Genomic DNA, 14,199 nt, shown 5'->3' on the forward strand with positions numbered 1-14,199 from the left:
GTGAATAGATAATTACGACGGAAGTTCTCAGGAGACCTTACTAGTTAGTTCTTATGGCAAAGTGCCGTTTTACTGTGCCGCATCATCGCATCAGACGTTCGGAAGTGATACCGTTAGGAGCACGAGATCTGGAGACTCGAGATGCAGAACACGGAGGTGATCCTGGCTTAGCGTAGAAGATTAATTCCACGTGCAGCAAGTTCGCCGCAAACTATTTGCTGGGTATCTCAAATGGGGAGACCAGATGCATGTTGCCCAACAAGATAACAGGGTCTCGTTGGAAAGTGATGCTCTCCAACTGAGACTACGCATGCATTGCGGCGAACCCAAGGCTCAACCCCTCATAGCCTGCTTAATTGCTGATTGGCATAATGGCGTAGTTAGTGACACCCCAGTTGTGGACGTGGGTAAGAGCCTGTTGCAGCATGAAATATGATCTGACAGGCATTGCAGAAGAGAGAGAACAGAAAAGGCTAAGCAAAGGCGGCGCAGAGAGACAACCAAGTGCTCCTCCTAAGCAGCACGAGCTTCCGGGCTGTGAAGATAGATGTCAGGCGTCTATCAATCAATCATTGGTAATCAAGATCACCGGAATGGTGCAGTTTTTGACATGACAGAGCCATTGCGCAAGATTCCGACATCAACCCACATGAACGGCAACAAGAGTCCACATATGTCAGTTGGTCGGACGACGCGATCACGCCAGTGGGTTTCTGCGATTCGGCAAAACTGGCCGAAATACATCCACCCATTGACTCGGAGGCAAGGGAGGGCGGTCCCGCGACTTGAGCTTGCCGTTCTATTCCGTTCCTACAGATCATAGAGCTTTATCTATTCTGTGCAATGCACCATGTCCCGTACATCGGAAAAATCAATGGGACGAGTTTGAAGAGATTGAGGGCTTTGAGTAGCTGACCGACGTGCTCACTAGAATGGTGACGTTTACAGGGGATGATTATAAGACTTTAAAGGCCTTCGCCTTCAATCAAACTTAATTACTAAAGAACGTCTATTACATTAAAGTGTTCAGTGACACTGGGTGGTATGTTCCAAAAGACATCATCTCATCTATATGCAAGCCCCTCGACTCCTATTCCTGATCGCAACTTGACTCGATATTTAGTAGCCAGCCAGAATCTGGGCAGAGATCTTCTCGGCCAAGACGTAGACAGTGCTCTGAGGGTGACCAGGAGGCAGAAGAGCAAAGCTGCTAGCATCAACAACTCTCAGACCGCTGACGCCAATGACCTTAGCGTCCTTGTCAACGACAGCCATGGGGTCGTCAGACTTGCCCATGCGGCACGTGCAGCTGGCGTGCCAAATGGTCATGACGGTGTTGCGAATGTTCTGGAGGATCTGAGCATCGGTCTCGACCTTGGCACCGGGAAAGTACTCCTTGTTGTCGGCCAGAACGGGCTTCATGGCATTGCTGGCAAAGGCCTGGCGGAGACGCTTGAAGGTGGCGACGGCAACGGCAACGTCGGTGGGATCGGTGAGCCACTTGGGGTCGATGAGAGGCAGGTCCTTGGTATCGGCGGAGGCGAGGGTGACGGTGCCTCTGGACATGGGCGCAACGAGACCTCCAAGAATGGTGGCATACTGGTAGCCGTCCTTGGGCTGGGTGAGGAGGAGGTTGGAGAAGTCGCCGACGTAGCCGGGTGCAGTGAGGTACTCAATCTCGGGCCAGTCAGCAGGGAAGTTGCTGTCAAGGACGGCAGCAGCATCAGAGGAGATGAGGTCACGAGGAGTCTTCTCCCAGCCGAGGAAGTCGCAGACGGGGTTAGTAAGGGGGCCGATCTTGCGGATTGAGTAGTCGAAGGCGAACTGGGCAGCGGTGTAGATGAGGTCGTTGGCCAGACGGGTCAAAGTCTGGACCTTGACGCGCCACGTGGGACCGAAGAAGACGTGATCCTCCATGTTCTGGCCGACACCAGGGCGCTCAGCGACGATAGGAATCTTGAACTTGTTGAGCTGGTCCTTGGGACCGACACCGGAAACCATGAGCAACTGGGGGCTCTGGAAGGCACCGGCGGACAGAATGACTTCCTTGTTGGCCTTAAGGGTGTAGGTAGCGATGCCGGCATTGGAGGTGAGAACAACACCGGTCGCCTTCTTGTTGCTGTCAAAGAGAATCTTCTTGGCCAAAGACAGCTGGTAGACCTTGAGGTTCTTGCGGCCAATGGCTGCGTTGAGGAACGAGGTCTGACTGGACTCGCGCTGCTGGTTGCTGGGCTGGATGGTATCGGAGCAGTACTGAGCGCCCATGAGCTCACCGCTGTTGAAGTCCTGAGCCTGGGGAATGCCAATCTCGTTCAGGGAGGGTTCGAGGTAAGTGCTGAAAGGCTGGGCATAGTTGGCATAGGAGACGTCAAGAGGTCCTCCGGCAGCATCGAAAGCGTCAAGGTTGTACTCTGCGCTGGCGTTGGGGAAGCGAGTAGGGCCGGGAGGGGTGAACTTGACGCTCTTCTTGAAGTAGGGAAGAAGAGAGTCCCAGGTGTAGCTATCATCGCCAATAGCATCTGCCCACTTCTGGTAGGACTGCTTGGTACCGCGCTGGTAGATCATGAAGTTGCGAGCGGAACTGGTATTACATTAAGATTTGTCCTCACAACGAATGAAACCGCAGAGGATTCTAAGACTCACCTTCCACCAAGACACTTGCCACGAGCGTAGTGGATCTTGCGGTTGTTGGCACCGCTTTGCGGCTGCGTGATGAAGTTCCAGTCCACTAGAGGGTTCGTGTCAAGAGGACTGGCACCGGCGAAAAGAGTATCTCCAGCGGGTGTCTGGCCGATGAGAAGGTTGGTAACCTCGTAGAACGTGCCGGCCTCAATCACGGCTACCGTAACATCGGGATTGGCGCTCAGTCTGTTAGCCATCACAAGACCGGCAGTACCACCGCCGACAATGACATAGTCGAAGGTCGCATCCTTTCCAAGACTTCCTGCGCTGGTGCCAAGCTGGCGCTTATGCTCGGCATGGAATCGTGCCTCCTCGTCGGCCGGGGCGGCATGGGTCAAGCCCAGTATAGTAACGAACGTGGAAACGGCGTAAGTGACACGCATTTTGAAAAGAGAGTATAGGGAATATTAGATGTGAAAGAGAGTGAACTGTCGAACCTTGAGACTTGGAGGTTGGTAGAGACCAATGGGAAGTCAATAGGATTGAAAAGAGACCTATAGCTGAATGACATGATTCCTCCGTCCGATCTCCATCCCACCGGAACCCTATGAGCTTTGCCCGGAATAGATCCTGTCGCGAGTGTTTACGAGAGCTAAACTCCATGTTCAGCTAGACTGGAGGCGGGCGCTAGAAGATCGTGACTATTCTTGCTCGTTTTTGCCCGCGCTAGACATAGTCTATTGCGTTCCTGGCTAAGTTTTTGCATTAGCGCGTGAACAGAGCGCACCACCGCATGAATCTGGGCCTACACCGATGACCACCGTTCTTAGGTTGTTCTGGTCAGACAGCGGCTTGCTGCTTGGACCCTTTCGTGGACAATCAAGTTTGGTCGGATTGGTCAAGAAATATGTTTTCCCATGATCTCCAGGCACGGAAACGTGGGCAACGGCAGCTTGCGGGGGTGAAAACGTGACGCTAGCCAGAATTTGACTTTTGACTGCCCGCTCAGGGGAGACTTGGATCAAGTTCAAAGGGTCGCTCGTCTGAACCTTGACGGCCTAGACGCAGGCGGTAGCTCAACGACAGACTTCAGGACGACGACCTGCAGGCCCAATCTGGCATTTGAGAGTCTGTTGCCGACGAGCCGTTGTGAATTTAGCCCAGATTAGGAAGCCCAATGATGTCAACGATTCGTTCCTAGCTTACTTTGGTGAGCAGGCTGCAGACAGAAAGCCGCCTACCTGGACTCAATCGAGTAGAGGCATCAAGTTGGTTTGTTTCATGATCTGCCCAACCTGTAAAGTTCAGTTGCTAGATGTGTATGTGGACCAAGATCTCAAATCAGTGATCATCTTGTCTAGCGTCGATTCCGCTCAACGTCGAAAGAACACCCAAATGGTCAGTTGCTAGAACCTGCCCAGTGGTAGACTCAAGCGCGTGAGCTAATATCATGGGAAAGTAGTGACAGAAAGCTTGGCCTATTATTTACTCATGGATACATAGTCTCGTTGCATCGAGTCACCAATGCTGCTTTGCTCAGGATCACGCCCCACGCATACATTGGTCGGCGTGAGCAAGGCGTTGCCTCATTGATGGTGGGTGAAGGAAAACCCGAGTTGAGCGTTGGCGCTGCTCTTTTTTTCTTCTTCTTTTGTTTTTCCGGTGCTCATGGAATTAGTAGAGTCGCGAAAGTTGTGGAACCAAACAGTTCGAATGTCGCGTGGGAACGTCATGCAATGGCCTACGACAACGCCGACCTCGGTTCTTCAAAATGCCTAAGTAGAGTCAGAGTCTACGAATGATCTCCTAAAGTATAAAGACGTCGCGACCTACCTACCGGGATAATTCTCGGAATAGCTGACCAGCACTAAAGATCGTCACCTTAGTACATGTAAGTAAGTACGTTGAAAGTCTCGGTTGGTCCGCAATTGGGAGACGCAAGTAGTCGCTGTAAGCTGTTGATTAAGATTTGAGCTAATGACGCATTCTAGCATCCATATGGGGTCTGGTGCGCTGGGGCTGACCAAACTGTGGGTTCTCGCTGCTGCTCGATCACGTACGGACTAGACCTCTTAGAATTCGCGGCCGCAATGATCACGAGAGTCTAAATGTTGCAAGTTGATACGATGTTTGATCCGAATCATCGAAAGACTGGTCAATGGTCTCTGACTTCGGATGTAGTCTAGCTATTGAGGTCTGTCAACCTCACAACTGTAAGAGGCTACTGTCCCATCTTGGCAACTCGGCTACGCTCTACCATCATAGTAGTTAGACCAGTTCAGTCTTTGCCTTCGCAAAAGTCCCTCACTCTTGAGTTGGCATGCAAAGTGAACTTTTGTAGAAAATCTGCTCAAGTTTCGAGCTTCGCCTCAAAAGGCACAGGGATACAGCTCGCTAACATCTGAGAACCGATGAGCTGGGTTCGTCCCATCGACCCCTTAATAAAAGGTACCAAGGAACTCCAGCTCAACTTGACACACTAGCACAGCGTAAACATTGCACAATGGGCTAAGATTTTCAACCCTTTTCAACCTCCGGGATAGCATGGCCTCACGTGTTATAGGCTAATTGCCTCACTTTACCTTATTCTGCGCCAAACTGAGCAGTCACTGGTGGATTATTGGGTTGCTGATGGGGTCGACAACCATGTCATCTTGCTGTAACCGCCTACTTCTGATTGCTGGGTGAATCGGGCGGGCCGCGTTAATCACCTCGGTTTCGGCATTCTGCCCACAACTTTCTTGCGTTTAAAATTTCGTGGAGATGCCTTCAATCTATTCCAGAAGCTTTGCCCCTGGTAGTGCATCACGAAGAAGGAAGTTTGCGCCTGTTCGGCTCGTGTATCCTGTTTACTAACCAAGTATGGCTGTCTTGACCGAGCCGAAGGGGGCAAACTGGTAGTGATGTAAATAGTTGAAGCTCCCCTCAATGGAGCATTCTCGTACCTTTGGCCTGCCTGTCTATCTTTTGATTCAGTTACTCTCTTTTTCTCACCACGTTCGCTTTTCGCGACATTCACTCTTTTCCTAACAATCAAACGTTCTTTTAACCTGGCTGGTCCATCTACGATTCACCATTCTTTCAAGTTTCGAGTGACCTAGCCCACATCATCCAATCATGAGAAGCGCCGGCCTTCTTTTGGCGGCCGCGGCGTCCGTCCGCGCCGCTTGCTCGTGGAAGAACGTCCACACCGGAGGCGGCGGCGGCTTCGTGCCGTCTATCGTTTTCCACCCGACCGAGAAGGGAGTCGCATACGCACGCACCGACATTGGAGGTCTCTACAGACTGAACGCCGACGACTCGTGGACCCCCATTACCGATGCCAACGGATTTGCCGACAACGACAACTGGAACAGATGGGGCATCGACGCTCTCGCGGTTGACGCACATGATGCTAACAAGGTCTACATTGCCACTGGCATGTACACCAACGACTGGTAAGCACTGCTGGTGTATGAGTCTGCACCCCGACGCAGCTGAACCACGATAGGGACCCCAAGAACGGAACTTTCGCGCGTAGCTCCGACAAGGGCGAGACCTGGGAGACCACCACACTTCCCTTCAAGGTCGGCGGCAACATGCCCGGCCGCGGAACCGGTGAGCGGTTGGCCGTCGACCCCAAGAACTCGGAGATTATCTTCTTTGGTGCCCGTAGCGGCAACGGTTTGTGGAAGAGCACAGACGCCGGTGAGCAGAATTCCAACCACGAGCAGCACCGCCCCTCTCCCACGCGATTCAGATTTCTGACAGAGTGTAATTGATTAGGTGCGACCTTCTCCAAGGTCTCTACTTTCGAGGCCGTCGGTACCTTCCGCCCCGGCGCCGAGAGCGATGCATACAACGGTGACCTTCAAGGTCTGACTTTCGTCACCTTTGACGAGACCTCCGATGTTGTTAACGGCGCGACCTCGAGAATCTTTGTTGGTACGGCCGACAACACCACTGCGTCCGTCTACGTCAGCACTGACGCCGGTGCCACCTGGGGCCCTGTCGATGGCCAGCCCAAGAAGTTCTTCCCCCACAAGGCTATTGTTCAGCCCGCCGAGAAGGTTGTTTACTTCACCTACTCCGACGGAACTGGCCCCTACGATGGCACCCAGGGTGGTGTCTGGAAGTACGACCTGACCTCCAGCAAATGGACCGACATCACCCCTACCACTGGTAGCGATCTCTACTATGGCTTCGGTGGACTCGGCGTCGATATGAAGAAGCCCGGAACGATCGTTGTCGCTACTCTGAACAGCTGGTACCCCGATGCGATCCTCTTCCGCTCCACCGACTCTGGCGCAACCTGGAAGAGAATCTGGAGCTGGGGAGCCGATGGCAAGGTCGTGCCGCAGTACACCATCAGCGCGCCCAACGCCCCTTGGATCGAGACCAACTTCCTGGACACCGACACCAAGAAGCTTGGCTGGATGATCGAGTCCCTCTCCATTGACCCCACCAACAGCGACAAGTTCTTCTATGGCACTGGCCTTACCCTGTACGGTAGCAACGACCTGACCAACTGGGACAAGAACAAGACCATCACTATCGAGAGTCTTGCTTCCGGTATTGAGGAGATGGCCGTCGGTGCCTTGGCCAGTGCCGCTGATGGCCCCGAACTCTTCTTCGCCACTCTTGACAACAATGGCTTTACCTACAAGACCGCCGCCGATGTCGACAAGGCCCCTCAATCCGCCTGGACAAACCCATGGTGGGCCAGCAGTGTCGATGTTGACTTTGCCGGAAACAGCCCGAACAAGGTTGCTCGCATCGGCAAGGCTACCGACTCACCCCAGCTCGCCCTCAGCAGCGACGGTGGTGAGACCTGGTCCGTCGTGAACTCCACCGGCAACACCATCACCGACGGCTCCGTCGCCTACTCCGCCGATGCCGACGTCATTCTCTGGTCCTCCAAGAGCGTTGGCGTCCAGGTCATCCGCAACGCAGGCAAGCCCGGGAACAGCACTCTCCCCGCGAGCAGCGTCATCGCCAGCGACAAGAAGAAGAACGACGTCTTCTACGCCGGCTACAAGTCGACCTTCTACGTATCCACCGACGGCGCCGCCACCTTCACCGAGGCGCCTCTCGGCAACGTCACCGAGATCCGCTTCGTCGCCGTCCACCCCACCACGGCCGGTGAACTCTTCGTCTCCACCGACTCGGGCATCTTCCACAGCACCGACTTCGGCAAGACATTCTCCTCTATCCCCGGCCCTACCAACGCCCACGCCGTCTCCGTCGGCAAGGGTGAAGGCAGCGCCTGGAACCTGTACGTCTTTGGCGAGGGCGCCGACGGCAAGAAGCTCTACGCCAGCGCCGATCTCGGTGCTTCGTGGGTCGACCTCCAGGGCACCTACAGCTTCGGCGCTCTTGACGGCGCTGCTCTTGTTGGTTCTGCCAACGAGGCCAACGTCGTTTATGTTGGTACCAACGGCCGCGGTGTAATGCACACCTCGTGCCCTGTCTCAAACTCTACTGCGGCACCGGCTGCTGCGCATGCTAGAAGACATGCTCGCAGCAAGCCCATGCGTCTTGGAAGAGCTCCCCGCCGCCACTGAGCGCGGGGAGTTTGTGTGTGAAAAGCCCGAGAATCGATTCATCTGTAGAACTAGTTTAGAAGTCAGTCCCTGTAAATAGACTGGTAAATTTCAAAACATTTCAAATTCCCAACCGCCTTGTCGACAACAAGTGATACGCCAGAAACCCCTACATGTCTGCTCGCACTGATGTGACATGCTTGCCGGTTGAATGCCGCGCTGTGCGCAGCTAACGGGGTGTTGACAACCACTACAGTATTTCTTCACGAAACAGAGTACCTATGCAATATACAGGGACACTAGATTATATAGGGTTTTAGCCGCTGTGGCGTTGGGGACACTCCAGTTTAGAGCACTAAATATCGCTTCCAACGACATCAATCAAATTGCCTCGGATCGAACGTCAATCCGCCGCAAAGTTTCTTAGGACAAGCAATGTCTTTCTCAAGAGGTGCATGTACGGACTCAAAGGTCGCAACTTCTAGCTCCTCCTGTGGTTCTCAACTCGACCATTCTACACCAGAAGAATGCCTTCAGATTTGGGTAAACACGGCAGACTCATGGAAAGATTCTCTGACCACGCCCTTGTATATCCTCGAGTCCGCGTACCTCATGACAGTTCCACTTGCAAGGGATGGAGGCATGACTGCCTGGGTTCTCGTTGAAAAGAGTCGGCTGCCAAACGAGCGAGATGTTCTTTGCTCCTGCGAAACTTCCCGCAAACGATCTCTCTTGAGCGATAACATGGGAAACGTGACAGAGGGTATCGTTCATGGGATCGCCAGTATCTTCTGTCCAGGAAACATTCGCGGCCGCGGCTACGCAGCTCGTCACATGAAGGAGATAGCCAAAGTCCTGCGCGGGCAGTCCGAGAACGGCCAGATCTTTGAGAGTGTCCTATACTCGGACATTGGGAAGGAGTATTACTATACCAGGTTAGGCTGGACACCGAACTCAGTCAACGAGCATCTGGTGTTGCCGCCTGCAAAGATGGAGAACCCAGCGACTTCGCAGCCGGTCTTCGAGTCAAACCTGGAAGGTCTATGTTCCAGAGACGAGGTTATGATACGAGGCGACATGGCTACGCCCAGTGTGTCACGGAAGCGAGTGATCATTCTGCCAGACTTGGATCACATGTTATGGCACATTCGCAAGGAAGACTTCGCCACCAAGCACATCTTCGGCAACGAGGCAGCGGCAAAGGGAGCAATAGCTGGGGTGCCTGGGAAACAGGTTTGGGCTATTTGGGTTCGTCGCTACTATGGGCACCCAGATCACCATAGCGGCGAGGATGCAGACGACCCGAATGTACTTTATATTCTCCGCCTTGTGGTAGAAGGCGATGAGACTGCGAATAACACACGCGAGGGAAACTTCACAGCTCCGATGGAAGATTACGCAGACCAGGCAGTGGCGCTGAAGGCTGTCATGCAAGCGGCTCAGGCAGAGGCGGCGGATTGGCGTCTGGATCAAGTGCAACTATGGGATCCGTCTCCCATGGCAAGGTGCCTTCTTGGCCAAAGCGACCTGAATGCTGTCGTTGTTGAGAGGCAGACTCATAGCATTACGAGTGTACTATGGTTCGAGGACGGCGAAGGTCTGGGACTAGAGAAGGCTCCGGTTCTGACCAACAATGAGCATTATGCCTGGTGTAAGAAGAGTAGCGAAATTCATTCTTCAACTACACAATCTTCATCGTCAAACTCCGACAGAGTGAAGACTCTATTTCTCACCAAACGACTGCGATAAGGCACGACTCGTCCAAGTAACAGCATGTCCGCGAGGAACGTAAAAGCTTCACACTTTGTACAGATGGAGTTTGAGTTCCTCAGATAATATGTACATGAACATGATTCCCATCCTGCCCAATACGGTTTGATAAAGAGTTCATCTATATCGCAGACAATGCTAACGCACCATATCCACTAATAAGAGCACGTATTTGGACTTAGCAAGCGAACTTGGCCGGTCCTGGAATCGTGTAGTTTGTGACTACGGGGTAGTAGATGTTGATGGTGATACCGGGATCAGATCCCTATCACGAAGGTCAGTAAGACTCCACGAGTCTAGTTTTATCATTTAACAACATACCTTGTAAGCACCAGGGAAGCTGACAGTCGACGGACTCTTGGCCGCAGTCCCACCAACGACATTGATCTGAGCACACTCCATGTACAACTGCGCTCCCGGGTAGGAACTGGCGCCGTGCAAGGCAATCATCTCAGCTCTGAGAAGGTACTGTCCGTTCGCAATGCACTTGGGGATGGTAATAGCCTGCTTCCCAGCATTACCAATGACGCGCTCCGTTCCCCAGACACCACTGCTCAGACCGTCCTCTTGGATCTTGAACCAACCCGCGCCAGTGCCGGCATCAGTCTTGGCATCGGTGACCTTCTTCATGTAAGCAAGAGTCGGTCCCTTGTGGCTGGCGTCCATGACATCCTCGGGTCCGCTGGTCAGGGTGTGGCGCCAGACAGCCGTCACCGTAGATCCGGCCGTGACGGTGATGACCTTGTCGGTTGACTTTGTCGGGTTCGGGTCACCGTTGCAGGCGATGTACTGGGATGTGACATCGGTCTGAGGGCCATCGTACTCGGGAGTACGGATGCCTTGGGAGACGCCGCTGTTCACGCCATCGGCCTCGAGGGAGACGAAAATGGTGTGGGCCTGGCAGAGGCCGGCGGCAGCGAGGAGACTGAGAAGCTTCATGTTGTGGGGTTGTTATTGCGTTTATTACAGCGTCGACTACCCGAACGATCTCAACACAAATCCTGAGCAAGGCAGGTCACCGGTCATTTTATGTCGGATTTGCGGTGACCGCAGTGGTCTTGTCAACCACTCAACCATGACGACGTTCCAGGCCGTCGAGCACGGGGCAAGCCCTTCCGGTATCCCACGAGGGGAAGGTCAGGAGGCAAGTACGGATTGCGTCGCTGAGTGAGACTGACAATGGAATAAAGGTGCCAATGCTAGCTTGGCGGGGCCAGTTCATCCGGCATTTAGATTAAGCTCATTTATCCTCCGCGAATCGCTTGGGGATTATGTTGTATCGAGCCGCCCTTGGTACCAAATAAGTGATGTTCTAGCCAATGATGTAGCCACCCACCGGCAGGAGTTAAATGGGAGGGCCTCTTGTTGGTCTTCCCGACATGGATAGCATGCTGGCTAGTTGCGGAGTATCAAGATTGTGAGCTGGGAATTCGGGACACGATCCGAAGGCGGGATGAAGAACATCTGTCGCAGAAAGAACCCTCAACTTGATACGGTCTAAGAATGCTTGAACAAGTGCTGCAACTTGCATTTACATAATGTTATACAAATTGTTGCCAGTGGAAATTTATCACAGTCCGACATAAACGCTATCTCGGGATCCCTAGCGGTGAACTTCATGCCGACGTCCCGATCCATGAGCCATACGATCAACAACCAAGCCGCCCACTGTGCTTCCAACAACATTCTCCCAAGTCCTGTGTGGCTTCTCTCCATGCTTTCCAGCGACGGCATCAATCGCCCCGGCTCCCGCCGCCGCCGTCATGACTCTCGCAGTCCGGTCCCTATCATGCCGCGCCAGTCCAGCCTCGATGATACCGGCACTAGCAGCTGCAACGGCGGCCTGGCCCCAATTGGGCCCGGAGGTGGAATGCCTCCGCTTGCTTCTGCTGTGTGTGTGGCTATGGTGGCGATGGTGTCCATGTCCATGTCTGTGGCTGTGGTGGCTGCGGTCGGAGTCGTAGACCTCTGATCTTGGTCGCGACCGCGGGCGCCTTTCTTCGTAGTAGTAGTCTCGATTCCTGGGTCTGTATCGGTCTTCTTCGTACACTTCGACGCGGCCTCTGCGGTCGGGAGATTCGTAGTGTTTATGTGCGACGCGAACGGCGCCGGCGTCTCTTGTTGGGCTGTACTCTGGAGTTCCCACGCTTAGGTCGGAGTACGTTGGTGACTGGTGCCGGCGGCGTGTTGGGTATTCATCCCGGAGATCGTATTTGTTGTACGACATTCTTAATGCCCAAGGTACTCAATGAGGAAAATGTGATACCGCAGGCTTCAAGGGTTTGTGAATGAAAGCTCCATAGGTGTTCAAGGGGTTCTCGTCAGGGAGCGAGCTTAAATAACGTGTCGCAATCCAGCAACTCAACAGGCCAAGGGCACTACGTGCCCGTTCATTTTGCCGGTCACCGGAAATCTTGCGGGGAATGGGGAACTTGCTCCTCAATACTACATATGAAGGGACTCTGATGTAAGGTTCTTGGCTGGATGCACGACACTACCAATCAGCCTGCTAGAAGGTGTAATGGTGTGGTGATAAAGTGGAGCGAATCCTCCCCGATGTGATGAACTTGCCTGTGTTTACTGCCGGCGACGTTGAGCTGAAGCAGGTTTTCGGCTTACTTGGGGTTACAGGCGCAACGGAGACTTCAGCTTAGGTGCGCTTTGCCAGAATCTGATCCTGATAAACCATGGATCAAACAGGTTGCGGCACCCGTTATGTTTTGGTGGATTTGGTGTTTTTGACGGAGTTGATTCCGGTGAGCACAAATTTGCGGTTGCTGGTGCCGTACAACCCACTATGACTAGTACGCAAGCAGAAATACTTGTTCAACAAGGTAACGAAGATAGGCTGCGAGTTGTAAGGGAAAAGAGGAATGGTTGGGACCTTGGAATATTTTGCTGCAAGTCTTGGGTTTATGACGTGAAAGTGACAGCAAAATGTCGGGGCAAACTCGCCGTGGTGGACACTGCTCGGCCCCACCCGGAGATATTCGGCCCCGGGCCGGTCGGGTTCAGGCTCATCTCATTGTGTGTTTTTGTGATAGAGAGAGCATGTACTCAGAGTATGAGAATGCAAGCCGTTATATTGAGTGCGACTTTCAAACTGGGAGAACCGTAATGCTTCATATCTACCGTAAACACTAAGGTCTTCCTTCGTCATAAAGTCGTATATCATCAGACGTCTCATCCATGCTTCCCCAGAATTCCCTCCTCATCAACTCCACAATTTCAGGTCATCCGCATTCAAGGCCCAGTTTTGGTGGCAAGGAAGTCCGTGATCTGCTGAGAAGGGGGTCCACGGTCAGGCGAGGGGTTACTCCGCGTCGGCGCCATGGACATCGTGAGCCGGAACTGCCTCGCTAGTTCCTCAGATTCGGTCATGGTAAGGCACTCTTCCAGCCGGGCCACGTCCTGGGTATCGGTATCGCGAACGTGGGCTTGCATGTCGACCCAGAGTGCCTTCAACTCGGTTTCGAAGCTGTCGTGGTCGACTGGAATCGCTTGGAGACGGCAAATCTTTTCCTTCAACTAAGATAGCTGGTCAGTATGTTGTTCGACCTCTGCGTGGATGTGAACTGGATTGAAGACTTACGCATTCGCGGTCCGTGTGATTCCTGGCGCTACGGGACTCGCCATCAAACAACCGCTCTGTGAGGATGGGAAGAAGGACCTTTTCCTCGCTGATGCAATGTCGTGCGAGCTCGAGACTGAGCTCGTTCCTCCATCGGATTTTATCTTCTAATGTGGTTGATGTGAGGATATATCGATAGGCCTGCTCGATTTTCCGATGGTCATCCTTGATCGCGTCGCTGAGCTTCGTCATGTTGGTTTTTGGTCGGTCTGGAGGTTAAAGATGAAGAGAATTGTAGCTGATTACTTCGAAGCATGAAAGGAAACTTGTCGAAAGAATATGGGGTGGTTGTTCAATTTCATGTGCTGGTGGACTGCGATCGGAGATAGGTGCGGTTGTTTCCTCGCGAGCTTTGATAGACATGGTTTTGAATAGGATCGTAAGGGTGACTGGCGAGCGGACAGTTCCATGCCTAAGTAAGTAAGTAAGCAAACCCACATTATGACGTTTCGGAGACTCGCGGCCGTGGCACCTCACCAGGGCTGATCCCAATGTGATACCTAACAGACACCGCCATGTCTGAAGCTTGCCAAGCGGTCTCCGATAAGCTGTCACTCCAGGCACAGCAAGAGAGGGGTCCTGTCAAAGCACCTTGGTGGCTTAGCATTGAGGCTTGCAGACTGCAGCATCCCGAGAAGCAAAGGGGATCAGTGG

The 14,199-nt window shown here is 53.2% G+C and overlaps 6 protein-coding genes across 6 annotated transcripts; 2 read left to right on the plus strand and 4 right to left on the minus strand.

Moving 5' to 3' along the window:
- Positions 1 to 898: 898 nt before the first annotated feature.
- Positions 899 to 3,146, minus strand: BDP81DRAFT_376560 (GMC oxidoreductase). The gene is made up of 2 exons (XM_060586750.1): positions 2,644 to 3,146; positions 899 to 2,581 (listed from the first exon to the last, which is right to left on the minus strand). Exons 1-2 carry the CDS (start codon positions 3,063 to 3,065, stop codon positions 1,120 to 1,122), a joined length of 1,884 nt encoding a protein of 627 aa, XP_060444377.1. The 5' UTR covers positions 3,066 to 3,146; the 3' UTR covers positions 899 to 1,119.
- Positions 3,147 to 5,438: 2,292 nt separating this feature from the next.
- BDP81DRAFT_407346 (glycoside hydrolase family 74 protein) lies at positions 5,439 to 8,280 on the plus strand. The gene is made up of 3 exons (XM_060589012.1): positions 5,439 to 6,059; positions 6,113 to 6,309; positions 6,388 to 8,280. Exons 1-3 carry the CDS (start codon positions 5,740 to 5,742, stop codon positions 8,163 to 8,165), a joined length of 2,295 nt encoding a protein of 764 aa, XP_060444378.1. The 5' UTR covers positions 5,439 to 5,739; the 3' UTR covers positions 8,166 to 8,280.
- Positions 8,281 to 8,564: 284 nt separating this feature from the next.
- On the plus strand, positions 8,565 to 9,926 carry BDP81DRAFT_430271 (uncharacterized protein). The gene has a single exon (XM_060590592.1). The coding sequence runs from the start codon at positions 8,580 to 8,582 to the stop codon at positions 9,891 to 9,893; it is 1,314 nt and encodes a 437-aa protein (XP_060444379.1). The 5' UTR covers positions 8,565 to 8,579; the 3' UTR covers positions 9,894 to 9,926.
- Positions 9,927 to 10,092: 166 nt separating this feature from the next.
- On the minus strand, positions 10,093 to 10,853 carry BDP81DRAFT_461961 (family 61 glycosyl hydrolase; the record flags this gene model as incomplete). The annotated part of the gene is made up of 2 exons (XM_060593842.1): positions 10,093 to 10,179; positions 10,236 to 10,853. 2 exons carry the CDS (start codon positions 10,851 to 10,853, stop codon positions 10,093 to 10,095), a joined length of 705 nt encoding a protein of 234 aa, XP_060444380.1.
- Positions 10,854 to 11,517: 664 nt separating this feature from the next.
- Positions 11,518 to 12,141, minus strand: BDP81DRAFT_395324 (uncharacterized protein; the record flags this gene model as incomplete). Its single annotated transcript, XM_060588053.1, has 1 exon — positions 11,518 to 12,141. The coding sequence occupies one exon, from the start codon at positions 12,139 to 12,141 to the stop codon at positions 11,518 to 11,520; it is 624 nt and encodes a 207-aa protein (XP_060444381.1).
- A 1,016-nt stretch (positions 12,142 to 13,157) lies between these two features.
- Positions 13,158 to 13,737, minus strand: BDP81DRAFT_322426 (HHE domain-containing protein; the record flags this gene model as incomplete). The annotated part of the gene is made up of 2 exons (XM_060584696.1): positions 13,158 to 13,442; positions 13,507 to 13,737. 2 exons carry the CDS (start codon positions 13,735 to 13,737, stop codon positions 13,158 to 13,160), a joined length of 516 nt encoding a protein of 171 aa, XP_060444382.1.
- Positions 13,738 to 14,199: the final 462 nt, after the last annotated feature.

Source organism: Colletotrichum phormii (genome assembly GCF_030913505.1).
Source record: "Colletotrichum phormii strain CBS 102054 chromosome Unknown BDP81scaffold_12, whole genome shotgun sequence".
Taxonomy (NCBI): Eukaryota; Fungi; Ascomycota; class Sordariomycetes; order Glomerellales; family Glomerellaceae; genus Colletotrichum; species Colletotrichum phormii.

Bases quoted from the DNA above. Each gene is read 5' to 3' on its own strand.
- BDP81DRAFT_376560 (XM_060586750.1), bottom strand. From the start codon at position 3,065: ATGCGTGTCACTTACGCCGTTTCCACGTTCGTTACTATACTGGGCTTG. The intron at 2,582-2,643 runs GTGAGTCTTAGA...ATGTAATACCAG, and splicing joins GGCAAGTGTCTTGGTGGAAG to TTCCGCTCGCAACTTCATGA.
- BDP81DRAFT_407346 (XM_060589012.1), top strand. From the start codon at position 5,740: ATGAGAAGCGCCGGCCTTCTTTTGGCGGCCGCGGCGTCCGTCCGCGCC. The intron at 6,060-6,112 runs GTAAGCACTGCT...GAACCACGATAG, and splicing joins GGCATGTACACCAACGACTG to GGACCCCAAGAACGGAACTT. The intron at 6,310-6,387 runs GTGAGCAGAATT...GTAATTGATTAG, and splicing joins GTGGAAGAGCACAGACGCCG to GTGCGACCTTCTCCAAGGTC.
- BDP81DRAFT_430271 (XM_060590592.1), top strand. From the start codon at position 8,580: ATGTCTTTCTCAAGAGGTGCATGTACGGACTCAAAGGTCGCAACTTCT.